Source organism: Nomascus leucogenys, chromosome 19 (genome assembly GCF_006542625.1).
Source record: "Nomascus leucogenys isolate Asia chromosome 19, Asia_NLE_v1, whole genome shotgun sequence".
Classification (NCBI taxonomy): domain Eukaryota; kingdom Metazoa; phylum Chordata; class Mammalia; order Primates; family Hylobatidae; genus Nomascus; species Nomascus leucogenys.
In genome coordinates, this window is record NC_044399.1 from 24,195,926 (window position 1) to 24,221,590 (window position 25,665).

The 25,665-nt window shown below is 37.0% G+C and overlaps 1 protein-coding gene and 1 non-coding gene across 8 annotated transcripts in view; both read left to right on the plus strand.

Moving 5' to 3' along the window:
• The window catches only part of NCOA1 (nuclear receptor coactivator 1), a 277,704-nt gene that overhangs the window by 180,182 nt on the left and 71,857 nt on the right, over positions 1-25,665 (plus strand). For 6 of the 7 annotated variants that reach the window (XM_030800369.1, XM_030800366.1, XM_030800370.1 and 3 more), the window contains 5 exons: positions 496-593; positions 10,112-10,289; positions 18,613-18,792; positions 20,400-20,495; positions 25,132-25,272. In XM_030800369.1, coding sequence (XP_030656229.1) covers positions 496-593; positions 10,112-10,289; positions 18,613-18,792; positions 20,400-20,495; positions 25,132-25,272 — 693 coding nt within the window. Of the gene's footprint in view, positions 1-495; positions 594-9,976; positions 10,007-10,111; positions 10,290-18,612; positions 18,793-20,399; positions 20,496-25,131; positions 25,273-25,665 lie in introns of all 7 variants that reach the window. The other variant, XM_030800365.1, reaches the window with a different exon arrangement.
• Positions 3,446-3,552, plus strand: LOC115831678. Its single transcript, XR_004027185.1, has one exon. It is a non-coding gene; the product is annotated as a U6 spliceosomal RNA (small nuclear RNA).

The window sequence follows — 25,665 nt, forward strand, 5'->3', positions numbered from 1 at the left end:
GTTACAGTTTTATCAATTAGAGCATCATGGCATGAATGTGAAATGTTAGTGAGTTCATGCAGGCTCTCAAAAGGAAATATCATATTTTCATTCTTTCTTCAATGGCACTTGATCAAATCAGAAAAAGAAAGAGAAAACTTGAGGAAATAATTTTTCTTTTACAACTTACCCATTTCTCAAAACTTTTGGTATGGAGTTTTTAAAAAGGCATTATATTTATAGCATTATTTTCATTGTTGAAACACTGGATGTAGTATTCAAATCTTCATGCTACCATGTATTAGTTATATGTTTTCGGGCACATTACTTAACCTTTGTGATGTTCCATTTTATAATCCATAAAATGAGTATAATTAAGATTAGTATGAAAGTTCCTAGATACTGACTAAATGTTATTTGAATTTGAAATTTGGTGGATCTATGTCTTCATAAACTTGACTTTATGGAAATAAGCTCTTTTCAGATATGTGATTTTTTTAAGTTTCTTTATTATAGAGAAATCAACAACTGATGACGACGTACAGAAATCAGACATCTCATCAAGTAGTCAAGGAGTGATAGAAAAGGAATCCTTGGGACCTCTTCTTTTGGAGGTAGGTGTCTTCATTAACTCAGAAAGTGATTAAAATCTTTGTTGTGGCCAATTTGGTTTTTTCTTTTTTAAATGCCTTATATCCAGTTAATAAATTATAAAACAAAGTAAAGAACTTTTTATAATTATTTTATTATGAGAACTATTTGACAGTTGTTACTGTTTCAGAATCAAAAGTGAGTAATGAACATAAGAAATTTTCATGTAGGCATTCTAAGCAGTGAGATGGAAAACTTGAAGCTTATTATATGGCTTTGCCTTTTATTTCTGTGGTGGTTAGGCCTAGTTGGAAAAATAAAATATTAATGTTAGATTTACTTAGCTAGCTAGTGTTATCTATATGTATACCATAGAATTTTACTTTTGAATGAAGGATCCCACGGTTTATTGCAGTACATGATTTTCTGCAGTTTTCTGAATAAAAATGTTTAAATTGTTTATATAAACATTCTAAGAGAATTACTATTTAAACTGTCAAACTTTGTAATGTGAAGAACTTTTAAATTTGAATGGCTTTGCAATTACTGTGTAATTTTTACCCCTGCATTTTCTATCTAATCTTTACTCCCTGCATTCTCAATAAAGATGTCTTGTTTCCAAGCATCTTCATTACTTTAAATGCTTTCTCTCCTACATGAATGTTTAAAGATATGTGTGTGTGTGTGTGTGTGTGTGTGTGTGTATACATATACACACTCATCCCTCACAATGTACACTTTCTATCTCTAGGTCTAATTATATATATTTATGGCCCTTAGGTAGCCCCTTTTTTTTTTTGAGACGGAGTCTTGCTTTGTGGCTCAGGCTGGAATGCAGTGGTGCAGTCTCGGCTCACTGCAAGCTTTGCCTCCCGGGTTCATGACATCCTCCTCCCTCAGCCTCCTGAGTAGCTGGGACTACAGGTGCCCGCCACCACGCCCGGCTAATTTTTTTGTATTTTTAGTAGAGATGGTGTTTCACCGTGTTAGCCAGGATGATCTCGATCTCCTGACCTCGTGATCTGCCCACCTCGGCCTCCCAAAGTGCTGGGATTACAGGCGTGCGCCTGGCCTATTTCTCTTTTTAAAAATATAAAATAAAGGTAGCACGGGTAAAGAATAAAGGTACTGGAAGAAATTTTTGCACATCTAATGAGAGGGTAATATTAGAATGTATTTATTCAACAAAGATTTGTTGAATACCTACAGTGTGTTAGACACTGGATATCTACGTCATGGAATTATTTTAAAAATTAAGTGACACAATTTCTTAGCAGAGTGCTTTATACATAGTTAGTACTCATTAAGTCCAGTATGGGCATTTTTTTAAAGCTCATTTCCTCCCTTTGCTGTCTAAAATTCCTCTGCCTGCTCGTGAGAGTTCTGCATTATCTGTCTCTAACCCTCCTGTTTCCATTGATCCATAAGAAAACTCTGCTTCAGTCAGGGAGGTCTCACTATATCTTGCACATGCATTCTAGCTTCCTTAACTTGCTTTGTACCATTCCCTACATTTCTTTGTGGCTTTTGACACTTGCTGACCACTCATTCCCACTACCTTACATATTCCATGGCCCCTTTCACAGTGTTCTTTCTCTACCCCTCTGGTTACTCCTCAGCCTTTTTCTCAGATTTCTTTCCTTAATTGCCTCTTAAATGTTAGTATCCCCCAGGAGTCTAGCCTTGGCTCTTTCCCTTTTTTTTATTCTGTGCACATTTCCTGGGAAGGTTTGTCTATGTCTTTGTCTATATAACATATACACATATATGTGAATTACATATATGAAATCAATTGCATTTCTCTGATTTCAAGCAATAGAAATCAACTCTGACTAAGCAAATATGAATTTATTGGAATGCTATTTGGATATCATAGAACGATGCTTGGAAATGGGATGAAATCAAAATATCTTAAGGAGGCTAGAAAGCAAAAGCTTTGTTAACGGTCTCTTAGAAAGAACCATCTGGGCAGTGCCCTGCTGCTAGAATGAGTGTACTCCTGCTATGTTTAGCTTTTTGTAATTATTCTCCAGATTCACATTTAAGGAGGAAGTCTCCCAATGGCCTGATTAAGAATCCCATAAGGCTTTGTGTAGTGGGGAAGAAAATTTCCCAGAGGAAATAGAGTATTCTTTACTAGGGGAAAAGATTATTGTAGTTAAAAACAAATAAACAGGCCGGGCGCGGTGCATCATGCCTGTAATCCCAGCACTTTGGGAAGCCAAGGGGGGCGGATCACTTGAGGTCAGGAGTTCAAGAGCAGCCTGGCCAATATGGCAAAATCCTTCTCTACTAAAAATATAAAAATTAGCCAGGCGTGGTGGTGAGCGCCTGTAATCCCAGCTACTCAGGAGGCTGAGGCAGGAGAATCACGTGAACCTGAGAGGCAGAGGTTGCAGTGAGCTGAGATTGCACCATTGCACTCCAGCCTGGGCAACAGAGTGAGACTCCATCTCAAATAAATTAATAAATAAGTTAAAAATAAACAAGAGACCCAAATGATTACTATATGTACCTGTGAATCACAAAGGTCTATCCTTAGCCCAGATCTCTCTTCCAAGCTTCTGTTTCAATACATCCTGCTGCCTTTTAAAGATTTCCAATTTTCCCAGAGTGGCCTCACTTTGGAGGTTGGAGGTATTTTGGGGTTTCTCAGCAGACTTCTGTGGCAGTGGGGTCACCTCAAGTTTTGGAACAGCAATGAAAAATGACCAGTGCTATGATAACATCCAGTTTACTCATGTGACCTGGGATAGTTCCTTTTGTACTATCCATCCCCTATTTGTTGCCATAATCACAGACATGACTTGGGGAGGAGAGTTGCTTATGCTCCCTTTTCATAAGCATTCTGGAAAGAAATCAAAACTTGTGTGTGGTGCTCACTTTGGCAGCACGTATACTAAAATAGGAACAATACAGAGAAGATTATCATGGCCTCTGCACAAGGATGGCACACAAATTTGTGAAGTATTTCATATTTTTCAGCTGAACCCAACTTATACCACAGGCAAAACCAAGGGCATCAAAGAATATAAAAGCAAAAACCTCCATCGAAAGGACAGTACCTTTGAACATTAAAGCAGCATCAGATGCGAAAGAACCAGTGTAAGAACTCTGGAAACGCAAAAAGCCAGAGTGTTTTCTTAACCTCCAAACAACTGCACTAACTCCCCAGCCATGATTTGTAACCAGGCTGAAATGACTCAAATGACAGACTAAGAATTCAGAATCCGGATGGCAGCAAAGATCATTGAGATTCAGGAGAAAGTTGAAACCCAATCCAAGGGATCTTAGGAATCCAGTAAAATGATATTAGAGATTAAAGATAAAATAGCTATTTTAAGAAAGAACCAAACTGATCTGATAAAACTGAAAAACTCACTACAAGAAAAATTTCATAATTGGAAATATTAATGACAGAATCGACCAAGCTGAGGAAAGAATCTCAGAGCTCGAAGACCAGTTCTTCAGTCAGCTCAGAAATAAAGAAAAAAGAATAAAAAAGAATGAACAAAACCTCTGAGAAATATGTGATTATGTAAAGAGACTAAACCTACAGCTAGTATCCCTGACAAAGAGGGAGAGTATATTAGTCAATTTTCACACTGCTATAAAGAATACCTGATTTTGGGCCAGGCGTGGTGGCTCACACCTGTAATCCCAGCACTTTGGGAGGCCACAGTGGGCGGATCGCTTGAGGTCAGGAGTTCGAGACCAGCCTGGCCAACATGGTGAAACCCCATCTCTACTAGAAATACAAAAATTAGCCTGGCATGGTGGCACATGCCTGTAATCCCAGCTACTCAGGAGGCTGACACAGGAGAATCTCTTGAACCCGGGAGGCAGAGGTTCCATTGAGTCAAGATCATGCCACTGCACTCCAGCCTGGGTGACAGAGCAAGACCCTGTCTCAGAAAAACAAAACAAAACAAAAAAAAAAACACCTGAGACTTGGTAATTTATAAAGGAAAGAGGGATGTTGTTTTTGTTTGGTTGGTTGGTTTTGTTTTTTGAGAGAGTCTTGCTCTGTTGCCCAGGCTGGAATGCAGTGACACAATCTCGGATTACCGTAACCTCCACCTCTTGGGTTTAAGCAATTCTTGTGCCTCAGCCTCCCAAGTACCTGGGACTACAGGCATGTACCACCATGCCTGGCTAATTTTTGTATTTTTAGTAGAAATGGGGTTTCGCCATGTTGGCCAGTCTGGTCTCGAACTCCTGGCCTCACATGATCCACCCTGGTTGGCCTCCCAAAGTGCTAGGATTACAGGCATGAGCTACTGTGCCTGGCTAGAAAGAGGTTTAATTGACTTATAGTTCCACATGGCTAGGGAAGCCTCAGGAAATTTACAATTACAGCAGAAGGCAAAGGAGAAGCAAGTATGTTCTTCACCAGGTGGCAGGAGAGAGAAAGAGTGAGAGAACGAGGATGTGCCACACTTTTTTTATTCTTCAACTTTTAAGTTCCGGGGTACATGTGCAGGTTTGTTCCATAGCTAAATGTGTGCCATGGTAGTTTGCTGCATAGATCAACCCATCACCTAGGTATTAAGCCCAACATCCATTAGCTATTCTTCTTCATACTCCCCCTCCTGCCACCCCTGCCCCCACAGGCCTCAGTGTGTGTTGTTACCTCCGCCATGTGTCCATGTGTTCTCATTGTTCAGCTCCCACTTGTAAGTGAGAACATGCAGCATTTGGTTTGATGTTCCTGCATTAATTTGCTGAGAATAACAGCTTCCAACTCCATCCATGTCCCTGCAAAGGACCGTGATCTCATTCCTTTTTATGGCTACATAGTATTCCATGGTGTATATGTACCACATTTTCTTTATCCAGTCTATCATTGATGGGCATTTAGGTTGAATCCAGGCTTTTGCTATTGTGAATAGTGCTGTGATGAACATACATGTGCATGTATCTTTATAACAGAGTGATTTATGTCTCTTTGGATATATACTCAGTAATGGGATTGCTGGGTCATGTGGTATTTCTGCCTCTCAATCTTTGAGGAATGACCACACTGCCTTCCACGATGGTTAAATTAATTTACACTCCCACCAACGATGTAAAAGCATTCCTTTTTCTCTGCAACCCTGCCAGCATCTATTGTTTTTTGACTTTTTAATAATCACCATTCTGACTGGCGTGAAATGGTATCTCATTGTGGTTTTGATCTGCATCTCTCTAATGATCAGTGATGTTGAGCTTTTCATATGTTTGTTGGCTGCATGAATGTTTTCTTTTGAGAAGTGTCTGTTCATGCCATTTGCCTGCTTTTTAATGGGGTTGTTTGGTTTTTTCTTGTAAATTTGTTTTAAGTTCCTTGTAGACTGGATATTAGACCTTTGTCAGATGGATAGATTGCAAAAATTTTATCCCATTCTTTAGGTTGTTCACTCTGATGATAGTTTCTTTTGCTGTGCAGAAGCTCTTGAGTTTAATTAGATCCTATTTGTTAATTTTTGCTTTTGTTGCAGTTGCTTTTGGCATTTTCATCATGAAATCTCTGCTTGTGCCTATGTACTGAGTGGTATTGCCTAGATATTCTTCTAGGGTTTTTATAGTTTTGGGTGATGTCTTTTATTCCCAGAACTTTGTCCAATCACAGTCACTTCGGTAGTCTCATTTAAAGCCAGGGCCCTGTGAGAAGCCTTGGCTAATGTGAACCCTTCTGTGTGACACAAGGTGGTCTTCTTCAAAGGATGACATCCTGGGCAGAGTTTGGAAAAGTTCTCAGATTGATTACTGGATGCATAGGCATTTGTTGTCTTCTCTGTATGCAGTACAACATAAAACCAACTGTCAGGACTTGGAGGAATAGGAAGATTCCTTTCCAGGAGCACACTTTGAAGTTAATTAGATAAACAACATATGAGGGAAACTTGTAGAACAAGAACAAGTAATAACAGATTATATTAACCAGATATACTTTTAGAAAATAGAGATGCTTCTATATTCATACGAATAGTCTCAAAAATTATTCCCTGAAATGTTACTAGTCTCTTGAGGGTGGAATTCTGGCAGATCTTCCACTGTCAACCTCATTTTTATATTTTAATTTCTATAAGTATATATTTATAATAAAAAGCAAGTTAAATTGTATTTACACTGATGCAAAGAACATTTTTAAAGAAGTTTCAGGTCTATTTTTGAAAAATAAATCTGTTTTTAAATTCTATTTTTATATAAACTTCAAGGTAAGTAAATGTACATTGATCACCTATTATGAGACTAATAGCTAATTTGAGGGGTTTTATAAACCCAATTTAGATATGAGGGTACTTTCCTGTGCTCATCTAAACCCAAAATATTTTAACAAAGAGTTTATCTAGTGTTGAGACTTTTAAAGATTATTAATCACATCCCTGTCTCCTTTGCATTATGGACTAAGTAAGTCACAGCAATCGGGTAGAATAAAAATAGCTTTATTCCTTTTTGTTCTTGCTAAAGAAAATATTAGCAATATTTTAAATGAGAACAATGCGTTGTGCTTCAATCTTGTTTTAAATCTTGGTTATATTCTTTGTGATGGAGTGATAATGGAGATGTATTACTAAATTTATTTTAATATTTGGTTTAAATAATCTTGTCCATTCATCTGTTGGCAGACATTTAGCTTGATCCTCATATCTTGGCTATTGTGAATAATGCTGCAGTGAACATGGGAGTGCAGACATCTCTTTGACATACTGATTTCATTTCCTTTGGATATATACCCAGTACTGGGATTACTGGATCATATGGTAGTTCTATTTTTAATTTTTTGAGGAGCCTCTCTACTACTTCCCATAATATATGTTCTCTTTTCTTCACATCCTCACCTACGCTTAACAGATATGAAGTGATATCTCATCATGGTTTTAATTTGCATCAACCTAAGTGTCCAAAAATGGATGAATGGATTGAGAAAATGCTGTGTATACACAGAGTGGAATACTATTCAGCCTTTAAAAAGGAAATCCTGTCATCTGCGACAACATGTATGAACCTAGAAGACATTATGTTAATTAAAAGCCAGACACAGAAAGACAGATACCACATGATCTCACTTATATGTGGGATCTAAAAAAGTCAAACTCATAGGAGAGAGTAGAATTAGAATGGTGGTTACCAGGGGTTGCGTGAAGGGTTGGGGGGATTGGAGGGATGTTGGTCAAAAGATAAAAACCTTTCAATTAGATGGGAAGAATAAGTTCAAGAGATCTATTGTACATTATGGTGACTGTAGTTAATAACAATTATTTTATACCTCAAAATTGCAAAGAGAGAGCTTTTAAGTGTTTTCACCACAAAAAAATGATAAGTATATGAGGTAGTGCTTATGTTCATTAGCTTGATTTGGCCATTCTACAATGTATACGTGTTTGAAAACATGTATACCGTAAATATATATTAGTTTTTCTCAATTAAAAAATAATCACCTTAGCTGAAAAATGCACCTCTCAAAAATAAGGTAGAGGCAAATGGAAAAGTATATCATTGGATGTGTTTACTAAATTATGATACGCATTTTTAAATCCTACCCACAAACTATGCAGAGGTTTTTATTGACATTCCAGTTTCCTTGATTTAAAAAAAAAAAAATGATTCTTCCAAACATCAGAAGATGTTGCATTTTTACATTAAAAAAAAAAAAAATAGGGCTGGTCATGGAGGCCTATGCCTGTAATCCCAGCATTTTGGGAGGCCAAGGCGGGTGGATTACCTGAGGTCAGGAGTTTAAGACCAACCTGGCCAACATGGGGAAACCCCATCTCTACTAAAAATACAGAAATCAGTGGGGCATGGTGGCACATGCCTGTAATCCCAGCTACATGGGAGGTTGAAGCAGGAGTATCGCTTGAATCCAGGAAGCAGAGGTTGCAGTGGGCCAAGATTTCGTGCCACTGCACTCTCTCAAAAAAAAAAAAGAAAAAAGAAAAAGAAAAGAAGGGCCAAAGCCCACTGAGAATCTAATTGGAAGATTTTTCAACAGAAAATGCTCTAAGATTTTAAACTGATGAGATAAGATAAATTATACAAGCTATTCAGGTCATTTTCAGTTCACGTCATTTTCAGTGTCAGGACATTTTCAGTATCACGTCATTTTCAGGAACAAAATTGTAACAGTGGTAACACTTCCAAACATCCATTTTCACATGCTGTCTCTATAGCATTAGTGTCTTTTTAAAAAGCAGTTTGCTTTTTATTCATTGTTAAAATTTCATCTTAATCCTGAAGGAAAAAAATATGTGTACTTTTTGGAGAGTATCTTCTAGACAGCAAACTTGGTACCCTGGCCCTTTTTTTTTTTTTTTTTTTTTTTTTTTTTCCCTCTTTGAGACGGAGTCTTGCTCTGTCGCCCAGGCTGGAGTGCAGTGGCATGATCTCAGCTCACTGCAAGCTCCGCCTCCCGGGTTCAAGCCATTCTCCGCCTCAGCCTCCCGAGTAGCTGGGACTACAGGCATCCGCCACCACACTTGGCTAATTTTTTGTATTTTTAGTAGAGACGGGGTTTCACCATGTTGTCCAGGATGGTCTCGATCTCTTGACCTCATGATCCATCCGCCTCAGCCTCCCAAAGTGCTGGGATTACAGGCGTGAGCCACTGCACCCGGTTCCCTGACCTTTTTTAAAAGGAAAAATGAGTAACCCGTCAACATTGTTAGATAGGTCTTTTAATTTCCCCGTAGATAACCAGCAGACCCTGTATGATCCAAAGGATTTTTATGGTCATTTTACATTTTGTTACAAAATTCTGTAAATGTTCTATTTTTTCAGGATCTTGATTTTATTGCTTATATACATTCTGCAGCAAGTAAGCTGGAATATGTTGCAATAAATGAAAAGACTACAAATAAGTAAGGTGCCACAGTCAACCTCTGCATTCTGGCTCTTCCTCAGGATACCAGGGTTTGTGTGAAATGTGACTGTCTGCACTGAGTCAGGCACCAGAGTGTTAATATGCTTAAGCTTAATTTCTTTATTATGTTTTAGATTACAATATACATAGAGGTTCTAACTTTTCCCGTGCTCCCTTGTGGATATTATATGCCCCGTAGGATGCATATGTCTCCTTTTGGAGACCCCTGGCTCCATCTCAGTGCATAGGAAGCCCCTGTGATTTGGCTCCTGTCCACCTCTGCTGACTCACCTTGTACCATATACTCCAGGAGCTCCAAACTGCCTGTTCATTTTCTTTTTGTGGTATGCTCTCTCCACTTCCTGGAATGTTCTTCCTTCAATCCTCTTCCTCCCCTACTATGCCTTTTATATGTTAGGTAGAGGTCTGTACCTTTCTTTGACCCCCACCCTGATCCCAAATTAGGCATCCTTCTGTGTGCTTATAGACTATTTTGTGTATGTCTCTGATCTGCATTTTATCACTGATATTTTATTATGTTTATGTCTCTCTCTCCTACAGTATCACAATTTCCTTGAGGACAGAGACCAGGTCTTGACATATATTTCTGATCTCTTTTTTAATAGAAAAAAAGTATAGTTTAATTTTTCTTCTATCTTTCAACTTCCAAACCGTTTTTTTCTTTTGGTTTTGCAGGCTTTGGATGGATTTTTCTTTGTTGTGAACTGTGAAGGGAGAATTGTATTTGTGTCAGAGAATGTAACCAGCTACTTAGGTTACAATCAGGAGGAATTAATGAATACCAGCGTCTACAGCATACTGCACGTGGGGGATCATGCAGAATTTGTGAAGAATCTGCTACCAAAATCACTAGGTAAACAGAAATGTGTTTTTAAAAAGAATACTAGCTTTCTGTATCTTCTCCTTATATAATATGTATAATCTATAATATGTGATTATTATATTTATAATACATAGTATTATATATGTTATAATATGTATTTAAAATATTTTTTCAATGTGGTTTCCGTCTCAGATATAAATATGAAGGGGAGTTTCATCAAATAGCTGATGGAGAGCATTCCTTTCAGCTTCTTTATACTGTGTGAATTGTTTTCAATTTTGATTATGTTCAAGAAAGAGACAAATGTGTATCCTTTCCATTACCCTGCTCACAGAATAAAGAATAGAAATGAGAAAGAGAGGGAGTGAGAAGGAGGGAAGAAGGAAAGAATACATGTCATATATCTACTAAAATTAATGTTTTTAGACTTAAAGTGCTTTAACTGAGGAGTTCCAAGTATGGTTGGATGGACTATTCACTGCTGAGGAGCCTAGCTGAGAGGATGGATGGAGTCTAATTTCTAGTGTCTGTTCTATTCACTGAACTCTGTGCTGTGGGGCAGGGCTGGTACCTTAGGAGTTAGGGGACTTTTTCTAATTCTTGTAAAGGCATGGATGGACTAACAGCAAGCCTTTGTTTACTTCTTGAATTTTCAGGCTCCTCTAAAGTTTTTCAGTGCTCAAGTTCCAGTTACTCCTGGTGATTGCATTGCTGCCTTTACATCTGAGTGGGTGTGTTTTTCAATAGTCAGTGTACATTTTGTAGATAAATAAGAAAGTTTTCATATTACATTTCAGATTCCATTCCATTTTAGATTGTTACTTTTTTTCCCCACAGTCTATTTGTTCAGTGAGCTCTGAAATAAAAGCAATTTAAAATGCAGATAAATTTACCACACATCAGTTTTTCAGACAGATACTGTGTGATAAAGTATCTGAGTTGGAGAGTTAAGACTCTACCATACCGTGGAGTATGGGAACTGAGGCATGTGGTCAGGGAAGTCAGACAATGTAAGATTCCGCTGATGTCACTGCAGGTAATACTTAAATCCTTGGCCATGGACTCTAGATTCTTTTGTTCTGCTGTTCACAGATTTTGAGGACTACTGGTGTATGGATTTAACTGAGCTATTGCATTTTATTTTGTATAAAAAAAACTAATTTAATTTTAGTCTCATGTTGGGTAACAAGATATTTGTTGGGTTTAGCAGCCTTCCTGGTTGGAAAGAGGCCTACAGTCACAGAAAACAAGGATGAGCTGTTTTCTGACTCCTGAAGAAGGGGCTTATTGTTTGTGGAAGGGCCACATTACCTGTTCTGCCTGGTGCTCAGGATGCTGTAGATCTGTGACTATTCAGGTTCCCCCAAATCACTGCCAGTAGGTAAATTTGGAGGGAGTGTCATTTACTAGCTTATGTGCTTGCTCGTGGTGCTGCTCCCGGCTGCTTACAAGACAGTGATCCTCAGCTGGCCTGACAATTCATTGTTGCCTCTCTGAGCAGCCTTTCACAATAGGAAGGAATATGAAGTTTTTGCTGCAGAGGTATCTTTCTCTCATTCCCCCAATAATGGAAGAACAGAAACATTGAAAAAATAATACTACTTTCTTATGCAATAGTGTAGAGAAGGAAAGATAGGGCAAGCTCAGTAATAACAGAATAGATCACCTAATCTTACAATGTTGGTTGATCATCCATTAGAAACCAATGAGATGGTCCCACCAGAAGAATAAAGGCCAACTACACTAACTTAGAAAAGCCAATAGCTTCTTTCAAGGTATTTCCAAAAAGCATTTAGGAGAAAATAAATTATAGTACCTACATTTAAACCTTTATTATTAGAATAATCGAAGTATTAGAAAATTAAGGAAAGAGACCAAGTAGAATCATTTTATGTGTAATTCATTATCAACCACTGGGGAAAAAAAATCAAATCAAGATTCGGAACCTATCAAGAAAGAAATTTGAAGAAAAATTAGGGATCATTATTTATATATGTATTCACGTTATATACATATATCACATATACATTATTCAAAGCACTGGCTTCTTATATTTGATTTGTTATTTCCAAGGAGAAATTTTGAAGAAAAAAGTTAAAGTCAAACTTTTAAAATTGCTTTTGAATTTACAGATTTAGAAGATTTCAGTGTCTAAAATCTGTACTTTTTAAGCATAACATTTTATTTATAAGAAACAAAATCTGAATGCTGGGAAGCTGGTATGGTGAGAAATTTTGTCCAAAAGAACAAGTATACATGGATATACTTATACTTGCACAGATGGTTATAAAAAGATTATATTGTGAAAGGCTAAGATTACAAAGAATGAGATGTTAGTGAACATAGACTTATTTGTGAAATTCTAATAAATTGGAACTTGAAGTTTGAAAAAAAATTTTAAAAAGCAAGTCTTTTTATAAATTCATACCATTTGTATCTCAAATGATGGAGACACAATAGTGCTTAAGAGCATAGCCTTTCTGGTATAAAACAGAAATGGGCTGTGCATTCTGACTCTGCTACTTAATTAGCAGTGTGACCTTGGACAAGACACTTGAACCCTCTAGGCCTCATCATTGGTAGGAAGGTTAAAGGGTAAGTGTTGCTTAGCATATTTCCTGGCCAGTATTAAATTCTTTTGTTTTAGCTGTTATTATTATTCCTGTGACTGGCTTTATCTAAATGTTTTGGAGCTTTTAATTTCTGAATGATAGGTCTACAATTATTATTAACAGCTGCTAGCTGGTTTTGATTATGCTTTTAGCTTAGAAGGCGATGTGAAGGAAGGACAATCTTGTCCTTTCATAGTGTGCTCTTAGAAGCACATAGAAATTATTCTGTAGAAATTGAGGCAAATTTTTTTATAGATCACATTCAGTAGAATAGTTCCGTTTTTCTTATTTATTTATTTATTTATTTTTATTTTTATTTTTTTTTTGACACAGAGTTTCACTCTTGTCACCCAGGCTGGCGTGCAATGGCATGATCTCAGCTCACTGCAACCTCCGCCTCCTGGGTTCAAGCAATTTTTCTGCCTCAGCCTCCCGAGTAGCTGGGATTACATGCGCCCACCACCACGCCCAGCTAATCTTTGTATTTTTAGTAGAGATGGGGTTTCACCATGTTGGCCAGGCTGGTCTCAATCTCCTGATCTCAGGTGATCTGCCTGCGTCAGCCTCTCAAAGTGCTGGGATTACAGGAGTCAGCCACCATGCTTGTCCCTGTTCTTCTTTTTTAAATTGTAGCTAAACTGCTACTTCTTCCTATACAGGGGGCTTTTGTTAGTAATTTTTTAATACTTTGGGTTTGTTTTACTAGGTTTTTTAAACATTATCAGTGGCATTTATCCTTTTAAAGAGGAATCATATGGTGAGTTAAGAAAGGACTTGCATGAAGATTAGGCATGCTGCTTTCTAGCTAGATAGTGTAAACTACCCCCTCCCACACACAAAATACTGAATTTTGTCAGAAGCTTCATACCTCTAGTATAGATCTATCCTCTTATTTCCATTCCACAGAGTATTCAGGACCTTACGTGTGTGATGCTGCTGTCTTTTTGCATAAATATGTAGCTCAGTGCCTACTGTTTAAAAGAAGATTTAGCTTCAAAAGAGTTTTGTCATGGTAAACTATTAATATTTCAGTTAACTTAAAAAAATCGAATTAATCTTGTGAAATCAGTATCTAGAAAGATCACCTAAAATATTTAGCAGCTTATAATTGAGGGGCCTATAAGTTTGGAATTGAACTTGCTGTTAATTATTGTTGTTTTTTTAAGAAGATAATGATAGTTGACGTGTAAATTATTACCAGAATGACTTTAGTTTCTTTAGTTGTGGTGATTATTTTTCAACTTTTTTTTTTCACATCTCAAAAAGTGTTTTGTACAACTTAGATATACTGACCACCATAACAGGTCATGAAATTAAACTTCAAGGAAGCGCCTTTCTCCTCTTCATCACTGTATGCTCTTCTCTTGGCTCCTTATGCCTACCTTAATTCCTAACCATTCCTCCACCTCTTTTCCTTTTCTCTACCTTCTTTCCTTTTATCTGAACTGAGTGTGATTAGATATTTAGCTCTTCTTCTAGTAACATTCCGCAAGTAGCTTTCTTTGTAGACACCTTCAGAAAGCTGAAACCCTGTCCCTGATAACCGAATAGATCAGGGTAAACATTATCTAAGCCAAGCTATAAACAAAAATATAAAGCCTTTTTTTTTAACTTTTATTTTAGATTCAGTGGTACATGTGCAAGGTTTGTTATACAGGTAAACTCATGTCATGGGGTTTGTTGTACAGATTATTTTGTCACCCAGTGTATTAGTCCATTTTCACACTGTGATAAAGAACTTCCCTGAGACTGGGGTAATTTATAAAGGAAAGAGGTTTAATTGACTCACAGTTCCACATGGCTGGGGAGGCCTCAGAAAACTTAAAATCATGGGAGAAGAGGAAGCAATCGCCTTCTTCACAAGGAGGCAGGAGAGAGAGAGCAAAGGAGGAACTTCCAGACGCTTATAAAACCATCAGATCTCTTGAGAACTCACCATCACGAGAACAGCATGGGGGGAACTGCCCCCATGATCCATTCACCTCTCTCCCTCAACACATATGGATTACAGGTCCCTCCCTCGACATGTGGGGATTACAATTTGAGATGAGATTCGGATGGCAATGCAGAGCCAAACCATATCAACCAAGGTACTAAGCCTAGCACCCAATAGTTATTTTTTCTGATCATCTTACTCCTGCCAGCCTTCACCCTCAATTAGGCCCCAGTATCTGTTCTTCCCCTCTTTGTGTCTATGAGTTCTCATCATTTAGCTCACACTAATAAGTGAGAACATGCAGTGTTTGGTTTTCTGTTCCTGCGTTAGTTTGCTAAGGATAATGGCCTCCAGTTCCATCCATGTTCCTGCAGAGGACATGGTCTCATTCTTTTTTATGGCTTTATAGTATTCCATGGTGTATATGTACTACATTTTCTTTACCCAGTCTGCCATTGATGGCCATTAAGGTTTACTCCATGTCTTTGCTATTGTGAATACTGTGGCAGTGAAAATACACTTGCATCTGTCTTTATGGTGGAATGATTTATATTCCTTTGGGTATATATCCAGTAATGAAATATTTGGGTTAAATGGTAGTTCTCTTTAGCTCTTTGAGGAATTACCACACTGCTTTCCACAATGGTCGAACTAATTTACACTCCCACCAACAGTGTATAAGCATTCGCATTTCTCCACAGCCTTGCCAGCATCTGTTATTTTTTGATGTTTTAATGATAGCCATTCTGACTGGTGTGAGATGGTAACCACACATCATTGTGGTTTTGATGTGCATTTCTCTAATAAGCAGTGATGTTGAGCTTTTTTTCACATGCTTGTTGGCCATATGTGTGTCTTCTTTTGAAAAGTGTCTGTTGATGTCCTTTGCCCACTTTTTAATGGGGTTGTTTTTTCCTTGTAAATTTGTTTAAGTTCATTATGAATACTGGATATTAGACCTTTGTCAGATGCATGGTTTGCAAATATTTTCTCCGATTCTGTAGGTTGCCTGTTTACTTTCTTGACAGTTTCTTTTGCTGTGCAGATGATCTTATATTTAATTAGATCCCATTTGTCAATTTTTGCTTTTGTTTTAATCACTTTTGGCATCTTCATCATGAAATCTTTGCCCGTTCCTATGTCCAGAATGATATTGCCTAAGTTGTCTTCCAAAGTTTTTTATTGTTTTGGGTTTTACATTTAAGTCTTTAATCCATCTTGAGTTGATTTTTGTATATGGTGTAAGAAAGAGGTCCAGTTTTAATTTTCTGCATACGGCTATCCAGTTATCCCAGCACCATTTATTGGCTAGGGAGTCCTTTCCTCATTGCTTGTTTTTGTCAGCGTTGTCAAAGATCAGATGGCTGTAGGTGTGCGGCTCTATTTCTAGGCTCGGTATTCTGTTCCAGTGGTCTATGCATCTATTTTTGTACCATGCTGTTTTGGTTACTGTACCCCTGTAATATAGTTTGAAGTTAGATAATGTGATGCCCCCAGCTTTGTTCTTTTTGCTTAGGATTGCCTTGGCTATTTGGGCTCTTTTTTGGTTTCATATGAATTTTGAAGTAGTTTTTTCTAGTTCTATGAAAAATGTCATTGGTAGTTTGATAGGAATAGCATTGAATGTGTAAATTGCTTTGGGCAGTATGGCCATTTTAATGATATTTATTCCTCCTATTCATGAGCATGGGATGTTTTTCCATGTGTTTGTGTCATTTCTGATTTCTCTGAGTAGTGTTAACAAATCCTTTTTTTTTTTTTTTTGAGATGGAGTCTCACTCTGTCACCCAGGCTGGAGTGCAGTGGTGCGATCTCGGCTCACTACAAGCTCTGCCTCCCAGGTTCACACCATTCTCCTGCCTCAGGCTCCCAAGTAGCTGGGACTACAGGTGCCCACCACCACACCTGGCTAATTTTTTGTATTTTTAGTAGAGACAGGGTTTCACTGTGTTAGCCAGGATGGTCTCGATCTCTGACCTCGTGATCCGTCCACCTTGGCCTCCCAAAGTGCTGGGATTACAGGCATGAGCCACCGCGCCCAGCACAAATCCATTTTTTATCATAGGGTCTATTTACTTTAGTTGGAGAGTTTTCCTAATAATTAGACAACTTAATCCATTTATTCAGTACATGAGAAGAGAGCTCTAAAAATGAATGGATATGCTAATTTTTACATTCATTTTTCTTTTTTTCCTCCCTTTCCTTCCACTCTTTAGCCTATATGTGCCCCAAAAGTGGAAGGGAGGACCTTGGACAGAAATCCTATATAACTAAACCAGACACGCATATAAAAATGTTATTCATAGCTCTTCATTTTCCACATTGTTCCCCCAACAGAATAGAAATTTCATTCCCTTTTGAAAATAGTAATATATGTTTGTTGTAACTGGGGACTTGAAATGATTCTTTCTATTAAAATCACTACTGATATTTGAATCAAGTATCAAGGTATCTTATGTATTTTATTATGAAATTTTAAAGTATAAATGACTTTAGAGATAAGGTAGTAGATTCTTTTATTTTAAAAAATGAGACAATAATTAACCCAAACCTTAGAACTTGCTAATAGCAGAACCCAAGACTTCTTAGTCCAGTATAGGTTTGTTTCCATGATTTCCTCTAACAATAAAGGACGAGATGGAAAAAAGGAAGGAGGGTCATTGGAGAGTTTAAGGTAGTCAAATGTTTGGGAACAGTAAAAAAGCAGCCTTGGCCAGACGTGGTGGCTCACACCTGTAATCCCAGCATTTTGGGAGGCCGAGATGGGTTGATCATGAGGTCAGGAATACGAGACCAGCCTGGCCAACACGGTGAAACCCTGTCTCTACTAAAAATAAAAAATTAGCCCGGCGTGGTGGCGCACGCCTGTAATCCCAGCTACTCAGGAGACTGAGGCAGGAGAATCACTTTAATCCAGGAGGCGCAGGTTGTGGTGAGCCGAGATCACACCATTGCACTCCAGCCTGGGTGACAAAGTGAGACTCTGTCTCAAAAAAAAAAGGCAGCCTTAAAAACCCTCTGATCATCTCATGACCACGTGATTTAAACATGACACTGTGACTGGGAGATTATGACCTACGACACAGTGGTTTTTACTTGAAATAGATACCTTTTCTACAACTGAATTCATTTTTCCTATACTGGATCAGGTAACATTTCCTTTTCAGCAATCTTTTTTTATATAATAATATTGATTATCCACTGTATCCAAGGTATTGTAGCATATGAACTGTGCTAGTTAAGTAAAATAAAGCAAAAGGAAAAAATGGTTATGAGAAATTGAGATTGCTCTATATTCTTAATATTTTTTTGAGTCACAGGCTCTGAGAAAATTGAAATCTTCTCCCCCAGAAAGGTGCACATCCACACGAAAGCCAAACTTAAGAATCTGTGATTGCCAAGTTAAAACCCCACTTATCAATGTACCTGTGGTTTTGAATCATTTTTTCATTGTCAAAGTGTAACTGGATACCAACTGAAAAACTCATTAATTAACTGCTGTAAAATCTGAGCAAAATGGCTAGTAAGTTTTAATTTTTAATTTTTGCCTTTGATTATAGTATTTGAGGGGAAGATCATATGTATTTTCTTGGAAATGTTACAGTTTTCTAATTGGTAGACATTTAGATTTGCTAGGGAGATAAGTATTCTGTTGCCTCAGGATAATGTTAGATCTGAAGAGGTCAGTCTGTCTTTTAATCTGAGTATCTAATTAAGCAGATGGCTTAAAGTACATCTTTTGTATCTTCAGAGTTTGTGCTTTTTCACCATATTCACAAGCACATAATCAATTTTTCTTCCTCAGTAAATGGAGTTCCTTGGCCTCAAGAGGCAACACGACGAAATAGCCATACCTTTAACTGCAGGATGCTAATTCACCCTCCAGATGAGCCAGGGACCGAGAACCAAGAAGCTTGCCAGCGTTATGAAGTAATGCAGTGTTTCACTGTGTCACAGCCAAAATCAATTCAAGAGGATGGAGAAGGTAAAGCCAAACGGTCTTTTTAAAGTGTTTATTTCTTCTGTGACTTTAAGGAAAGGAGAAGAAATTAATTATAAACTGCGTTTTTCAGATAGTATTTTTGGTTACTATAGTATGTATCATAGTGGCTATTCCATTTGCTATATATTCTTAATACTTAAAAAACAATAATTACTAACATCTAGAATCATTCCTTTAATATGCCCCCCAGATTCTCAGTTTTAAGCTGGCATTCCCACTAAAATGTCAAATAATTCAAACCAACTTGCTGTCTAGAAATAAGAGATGTAACTAACTGCTGCCAGTTGGAAATGTACCAGATGCAGCAGACTGTTGAACAGCTCTGATTTTTAGAAAGTTTCAAGTTTAGAGTGTAGGGAACATTGGAGAATAGAGTTGGCATTTTTCAGGCTATACAAGGTAATTTACAAGGGGAAAACTTATGAACAGATGGAAACATGCTGAAGCTCTAATATGAACATGGTATCAACATGGAATTAGTTAAATATGTGACAGTGGGTGAATTTTCCATGTAAACTTAGACTGGGCTAAGTTTAGAAAATCACAAATTGGGAACTGGAGTAAGGACAAGGGAAGGTAGTAGACAAGAAGTCAGTCAGATGCAAAAAAGCCATGTACGTAGCAGGTCTCACCAGGAAACGGAGGTAACAATCAACTGGAGACTTTTTACAAAATACACATGCCAAGTTTTATTTGATTAAAGTTCATTTTTAGCTGTGTGATATTGTGTTTAACATCCTCAAAACAAAATTTGGGAATGGGACTTTGAAAAACTTGTATATCCTAAAAACATGAAGTCATCTGTCAAGAGCAAAATAGTGCTTCAGAGTCAAAGGTTGTTTTTCTCATGTAACTATCTACACTGTGGTTATAAGAATAATCTTTGTAGCCATTAAGTACTGGTGAATATAAGAAATTGACTACAAAACTGTATTTTAAGAAACACTGTGCCACTTATATCTAACCAAAACTACTACTTGTAGTTGTTATCATCCAGTACATGAGATGCATCTCTCTCCTCTAGTATATGTAAGAGCATTCTATAGGAAGGAATGGTTTATGCCAACTAACTCTCTACCTGGAGCTGTCAGTTTTTGGTTGCCAGCAATTTTATTTCTAATATACTATTAGATAAGAATGATTTCAATATTATGTCAGGTCCTGTAACATGTTTTTGTTTTTTGTTTTTTGTTCTGTTCTGTTTTTTTTGAGACAGAGTCTCGCTCTGTCCCCCAGGCTGGAGTGCAGTGCCGTGATCTCGGCTCACTGCAAGCTCCGCCTCCCGGGTTCACGCCATTCTCCTGCCTCAGCCTCCCGAGTAGCGGGGACTACAGGCATCCGCCACCATGGCCGGCTAATTTTTTGTATTTTTTAGTAGAGACGGGGTTTCACCGTGTTAGCCAGGATGGTCTCGATCGCCTGACCTTGTGATCTGCCCACCTCGGCCTCCCAAAGTGCTGGGATTACAGGGGTGAGCCACTGCGTCTGGCCAACATGTATTGTTTTTATGAAAACCGTTAATGGCAAGTGATAGATGTAAACCATTTTCTACTCTCTATCCTTCAATTTCCCCTTCTTGTTTTGGGCAGATTTCCAGTCATGTCTGATTTGTATTGCACGGCGATTACCTCGGCCTCCAGCTATTACGGGTGTAGAATCCTTTATGACCAAGCAAGATACTACAGGTACTAATTGTAAAGTTCAGAATGTTCCATAGGTATTAATAATGTGACTCTGCCCTTAAAACTAATTATATCCAGAATGTCTTTCTGTTCTATGAGATTTAGGCTTTGCTCCCTAGTCTTATACAGAAACATTTTAAATGGTGCTCTTGAGATTATACAATTTAGATACTATAATCATTATCATGGTCAGGGTGCTGGAGAGAACACTTTTTATAACTTTATATACCTATATTTGTTTGATTATAAATTATTCTTTATAATCATGGAATAAAATGTTTAAAGAAATTTAGAAGATATAGATATGTAAATATGTAGATATACATACATTTATTTAAAATAGATATGAATATGGTAGTTTTACTATTATGCTTAAACGTATCTGGCTATTTTTTTTTAATTCTTTTTCTTTAAATTTATTTAGCACATACTGATTGAGTCCCTAGAAGTGCCTGTCACTAGGTGATTCCTCAAGATGTATATGGTTGAGCAAAAATGATTCAGTGACAAATTGTGTTATTCTTGATGATGGAAAAGTTATGAGATGGTATAAGGGAGGATATATGAAATTAGTTGGTCAGCAAAGCCCTGTCTGAGGAGCTGATACTGAGCCCCAAAGGATGAAGTGGTGCCCACTATTTAAAGTATGGGTCCTGGAAGGGGGGCAGCAAGAAAGGGTCTTGATGCAGAACGAGTACTCCTAATTGAGGAACCAGAGCTGCAGAAGTCTAAAGATAAGCAAGACAGAGAGGTAAGTTAGAAGTACTAGAAGGAGGGCAGGAGAGCCTCAAACTGAGTAACAGACTGCCTATAAATAAGGTATTCTTCTTAAAGGCCTACTTCAGATTTTATTTTCAGCAAGAACAAATTGTTACTGTTCTATAAAGTTGATGAAGTATTTTTCTTATATTATTTGATTTTATCTTTACACTAACATATTGTGTGTTCATGCTTTTACAACAACCAGAGTTACATATATATCACTTACCTCTCTAATTTTAAAATAGAGATAAATATTAGAGGTATATTTTCTAGCAGACTAAGATTTTAAAAATAATTTCTTCTGAATTTTATGCTTTGTGAAAGTTTAGTTTTAGTGTACATTTTGACTTTTACCACCTTTTTTTTTTTTTTTTTGAGACGGAGTCTGGCTCTGTCGCCCAGGCTGGAGTGCAGTGGCGCAATCTCGGCTCACTGCAAGCTCCGCCTCCCGGGTTCAGGCCATTCTCCTGCCTCAGCCTCTCCGAGTAGCTGGGACTACAGGCGCCCATCACCACGCCCGGCTAATTTTTTTTTGCATTTTTAGTAGAGACGGGGTTTCACCGTGGTCTCGATCTCCTGACCTCGTGATCCGCCCGCCTCGGCCTCCCAAAGTGCTGGGATTACAAGCGTGAGCCACCGCACCCGGCCAACTTTTACCACCTTTTTATAAGATCCTATTTCATTATGTATTAATTTTTTAGTGCCAGTAATCTAATATTCTAATATTGTATGCTTTGTGCTTGTGTTTTTAGAGATAAACTTCCAACTGCTCTTACTAAAGAACTAGTATGGATAAATTAGCACAGATAATAAAAAATAGTAAAGAGAATGTCTCTGAGCGTGGAGAGATGGCATCTAAGGATAGTAATTATCAATTATCATACCTTTCTTCGTTCTGTTTTTGAGTCTACCATGTATTATGTTCCTTTCCAGTCTCTACCATGAACAACACTGGAAAAATTTAATAAACTTACTATGGATATGTAGGTTTGTGCAAAAACAAAAATTTCTTATTTAAATTTTTTTAAATTTTTTTTTAAATTATTGAAAATTAAAAGTGTTTTGCATGAAGGAAAAATAGAGTCCATTGAAAAGGAAAATTGGTCTTTTCTGTCAGTAGCCAGTTAACATAAAAAGAAACCAAATAAGGGCTTTGTGAGATAGCAGAATGAAAACATGTTGAAAAGGGTTATTGTCAGGTCACAGAAAAAATGTCAGAGATGAGGGAGGCCTAAAAGTTATGAGGCTAATGTAGGAACAATATGTTTCAGGTTTTCCTCATATTGCATTTCTATAAATTGAATTCTAAATTGGATTGCTTTAAGGACTGTATTTTCCCATAGGAACAGTGTTATCCCTGGTAGTTTTGTTTCTAAGAACCCAGGTGTTAAAATTTTAGGTATACCTGGTAATATGTATAAATATATAAAAATAACCATAATCATGTAAAATAAAAAATTAGCCTCTGGGCCATAAAATAACTATATATATAGAGAGAGAGGGAACCTCAAATATCACAGAATCCAACCTAGATTTACAAATGAGGGGATGGTGATTTGATCAAAACCATACAGGCCTTTGCCGAGAATGGACACCTTTAGGCCCTAATGTGGAGCTCTTTCTTGTATTACATTACTTTTCACTAAAGCACTATTAAAAGGGCATCACTATACGGTACACATTTATTGTACAAAGATACCAAGGAAGTACAAAATATGCTTAAAATGTAAAACTAACATATAAATCGTAGAATTGACTTACTAAAAAGAATAAGTATAATAAATGTTAAACATTTAATTTCTTAAGTTTTTGTAGTACTTTTTAACTCTTCAGGGGATGATCCATATCTCTTAAAAAAAAGAAAAAAGTATTTTACTAGGAAATGTTGAACAGTGGGGTTTTTTATTGTTGTTTGGTTGGTTGGTTATACTTTCCTGTAGTAGGCAGAGGTATTCTAAATCAAGCTGTTCATGATTCTTCGCTAAGATAGTCATTGCATTACCCATCTGGTACCATTGCTGATAACTTAATCACTTTCTCTCCTGCCAGTCCCCAAACTCTAAACTCTCATGCTCTCTCGTGGGGCCAGCACTGACATGAACACACACACATGCACATGCCTCCCTTAGTCACTGCCTGTGAGGAGCATTATTGTATAGGAAGATTATGTAGCAGTGGAATCCCTGCTATAACCAACTTTTTATCTCTGACATAAGAAACAAGGGTTGAACAATTAAAATTCTTAAAAATCTAAAATCTTTTATAGTTTCAGTTACAGTGTTCACCAGGCTTTTCCCAAACTGTTCTTAAATGACAAAATTCCCTTATTTGAGTTTCAGTTTATTTTCTTTCTACTATTTACATTTATGCCAAGACTTAGGTGATAACCTGATCAAGTAGGACTGGATACATCAGATTCAAGACCCTAAGTTGAAAAGGTCTAATGAATATTTTATTTCTAAGCAAACAAAATGAAATATATAAAGAGGGGATTAGTTCAATGAGGAGGCACAAACTGGATGATAGATTTGAGTTGATTGTATGAAGAAGGGGAAGATGGGGAAAATATTTAATCAGGCATTCGTAGAAGAGGAAACATTAGTGGTGAACTCTAATAATTGGGAAATAAAAATTTAGACCACAGTGAGATAGCATTTTTCACCTACTAATTTGAAAACATAAAGAAGCCTGACAACACAAGTGATGAAAGGGTGTTAGATTAGCACTAACTCTTACACATTGCTGGTGGAAGCATATAGTGGTACAAGTTCCAGGAAGACAAGTTCCAGGAAGAAGTTTAAAATTAATATGAAGTTGAACATTCACATAACCTACAATCTAACAATTCTGTTCCTACATATATACACTAGAGAAGTTCTCACATGCATGTACCATGCAGCACGTGAAAGATGTTCATAGCAATGCTGATTGTAATGGCAAAAAACTGATAACAGTCTAGATGGCCATTCACAGGAGAATTTAAAGATGTGGGTGGTGACAAGGGGGGAGTGCACATGAGATGGAGCAATATTGGTAACGTCAAGTTCTGAACTTGAGTGGTGGGTTTGCAGGTTTTTATCTCATTAATTCTTAATTTATATATACTATATATATCTTGTATTATTTTGTGTGACTGTAAGATTCTGTAAAACGTAATAAAACAGGTCTTAATATTCACAAACTGGATTAATTGGCCCTCTGTTAACTGAGGAATAACTTACCTGAATTCTCTCATAGTCTTTTGGAAATTTGTTTAAATATGATAACAATGGCGAATCACCACTAAATTTTATAAAGCATATGTTCCATGTGCATACTGCCTAGCAAATCTTAATGTTCTCACTTATCGTTTTTCTGATTTAACTTTTGTTGCCTTCAGTCTTTGTTTAGTCTTAAATACAGTATTGCCTACAGCCCAACAAAGGTTAGAAAGGAAAAGCCTTGCTTCTTTTCTCATATTCTCTTCACTTAGTAGTTAGAAATTAGTTTAAACCAAAAAATATACTTCATCTTTGCCTCTCCTTTCCAATCAGTCATCAGTATACAGAGAGCAGAATCCAAAGACCAAGCCAGAAGAGTTTGAACTGCATTAGTCTCAGTAGTGTCAGGTCATTATGGTATGACTTTAATCCTAGACCAGAATTGAATTTTAGAATATGACATACTAGGACGTAACACATTCCAAGATGAAAACCATTTCTTATGTCAATAACATATTTCATAACTATATGTAATAAAAATTAATAGTGCTTTTTAATGCTTTTGTTTATTGAGTATTTGGAAAGAAAATATTTCTTAGATGCAGTTGTTAGTTTTGAAATACAGATGATTTATATAAAGAGGCTGTTATAAATATAAACTTTCGTTCCTTGTACAGGTAAAATCATCTCTATTGATACTAGTTCCCTGAGAGCTGCTGGCAGAACTGGCTGGGAAGATTTAGTGAGGAAGTGCATTTATGCTTTTTTCCAACCTCAGGGCAGAGAACCATCTTATGCCAGACAGCTGTTCCAAGAAGGTAAAATTTTCTCTCTCAATTATTTTCATTAACCTTTATCTTTACTGATATTTGAATAGTTTGTATAGAACTTATGGCTTGATAAGTATTTTCTCCAAATTATAGTTTTTGCAATAATCAGTTTTAGGAAAGGAAGAAATGGGTAAGCAAAGTAATTCGTGAGTGGATCCTGAAATTTTGGTTACACATTCTGAAGAATAGGATGTTGTGTGATGGTCACTCATTCATTCATTCATTCATTCATTCAGCAGGCATGTATCAAGTTCCCAACATACATAGAACACTATATAAGGAGCCAGGGATACAGTGATGATAAAGAAGGTTTTGCCCCTAAAGAGCTTATAATACAGTAGGAAAATATATGACAACCCTAAAGATCAATTTGATATGGGG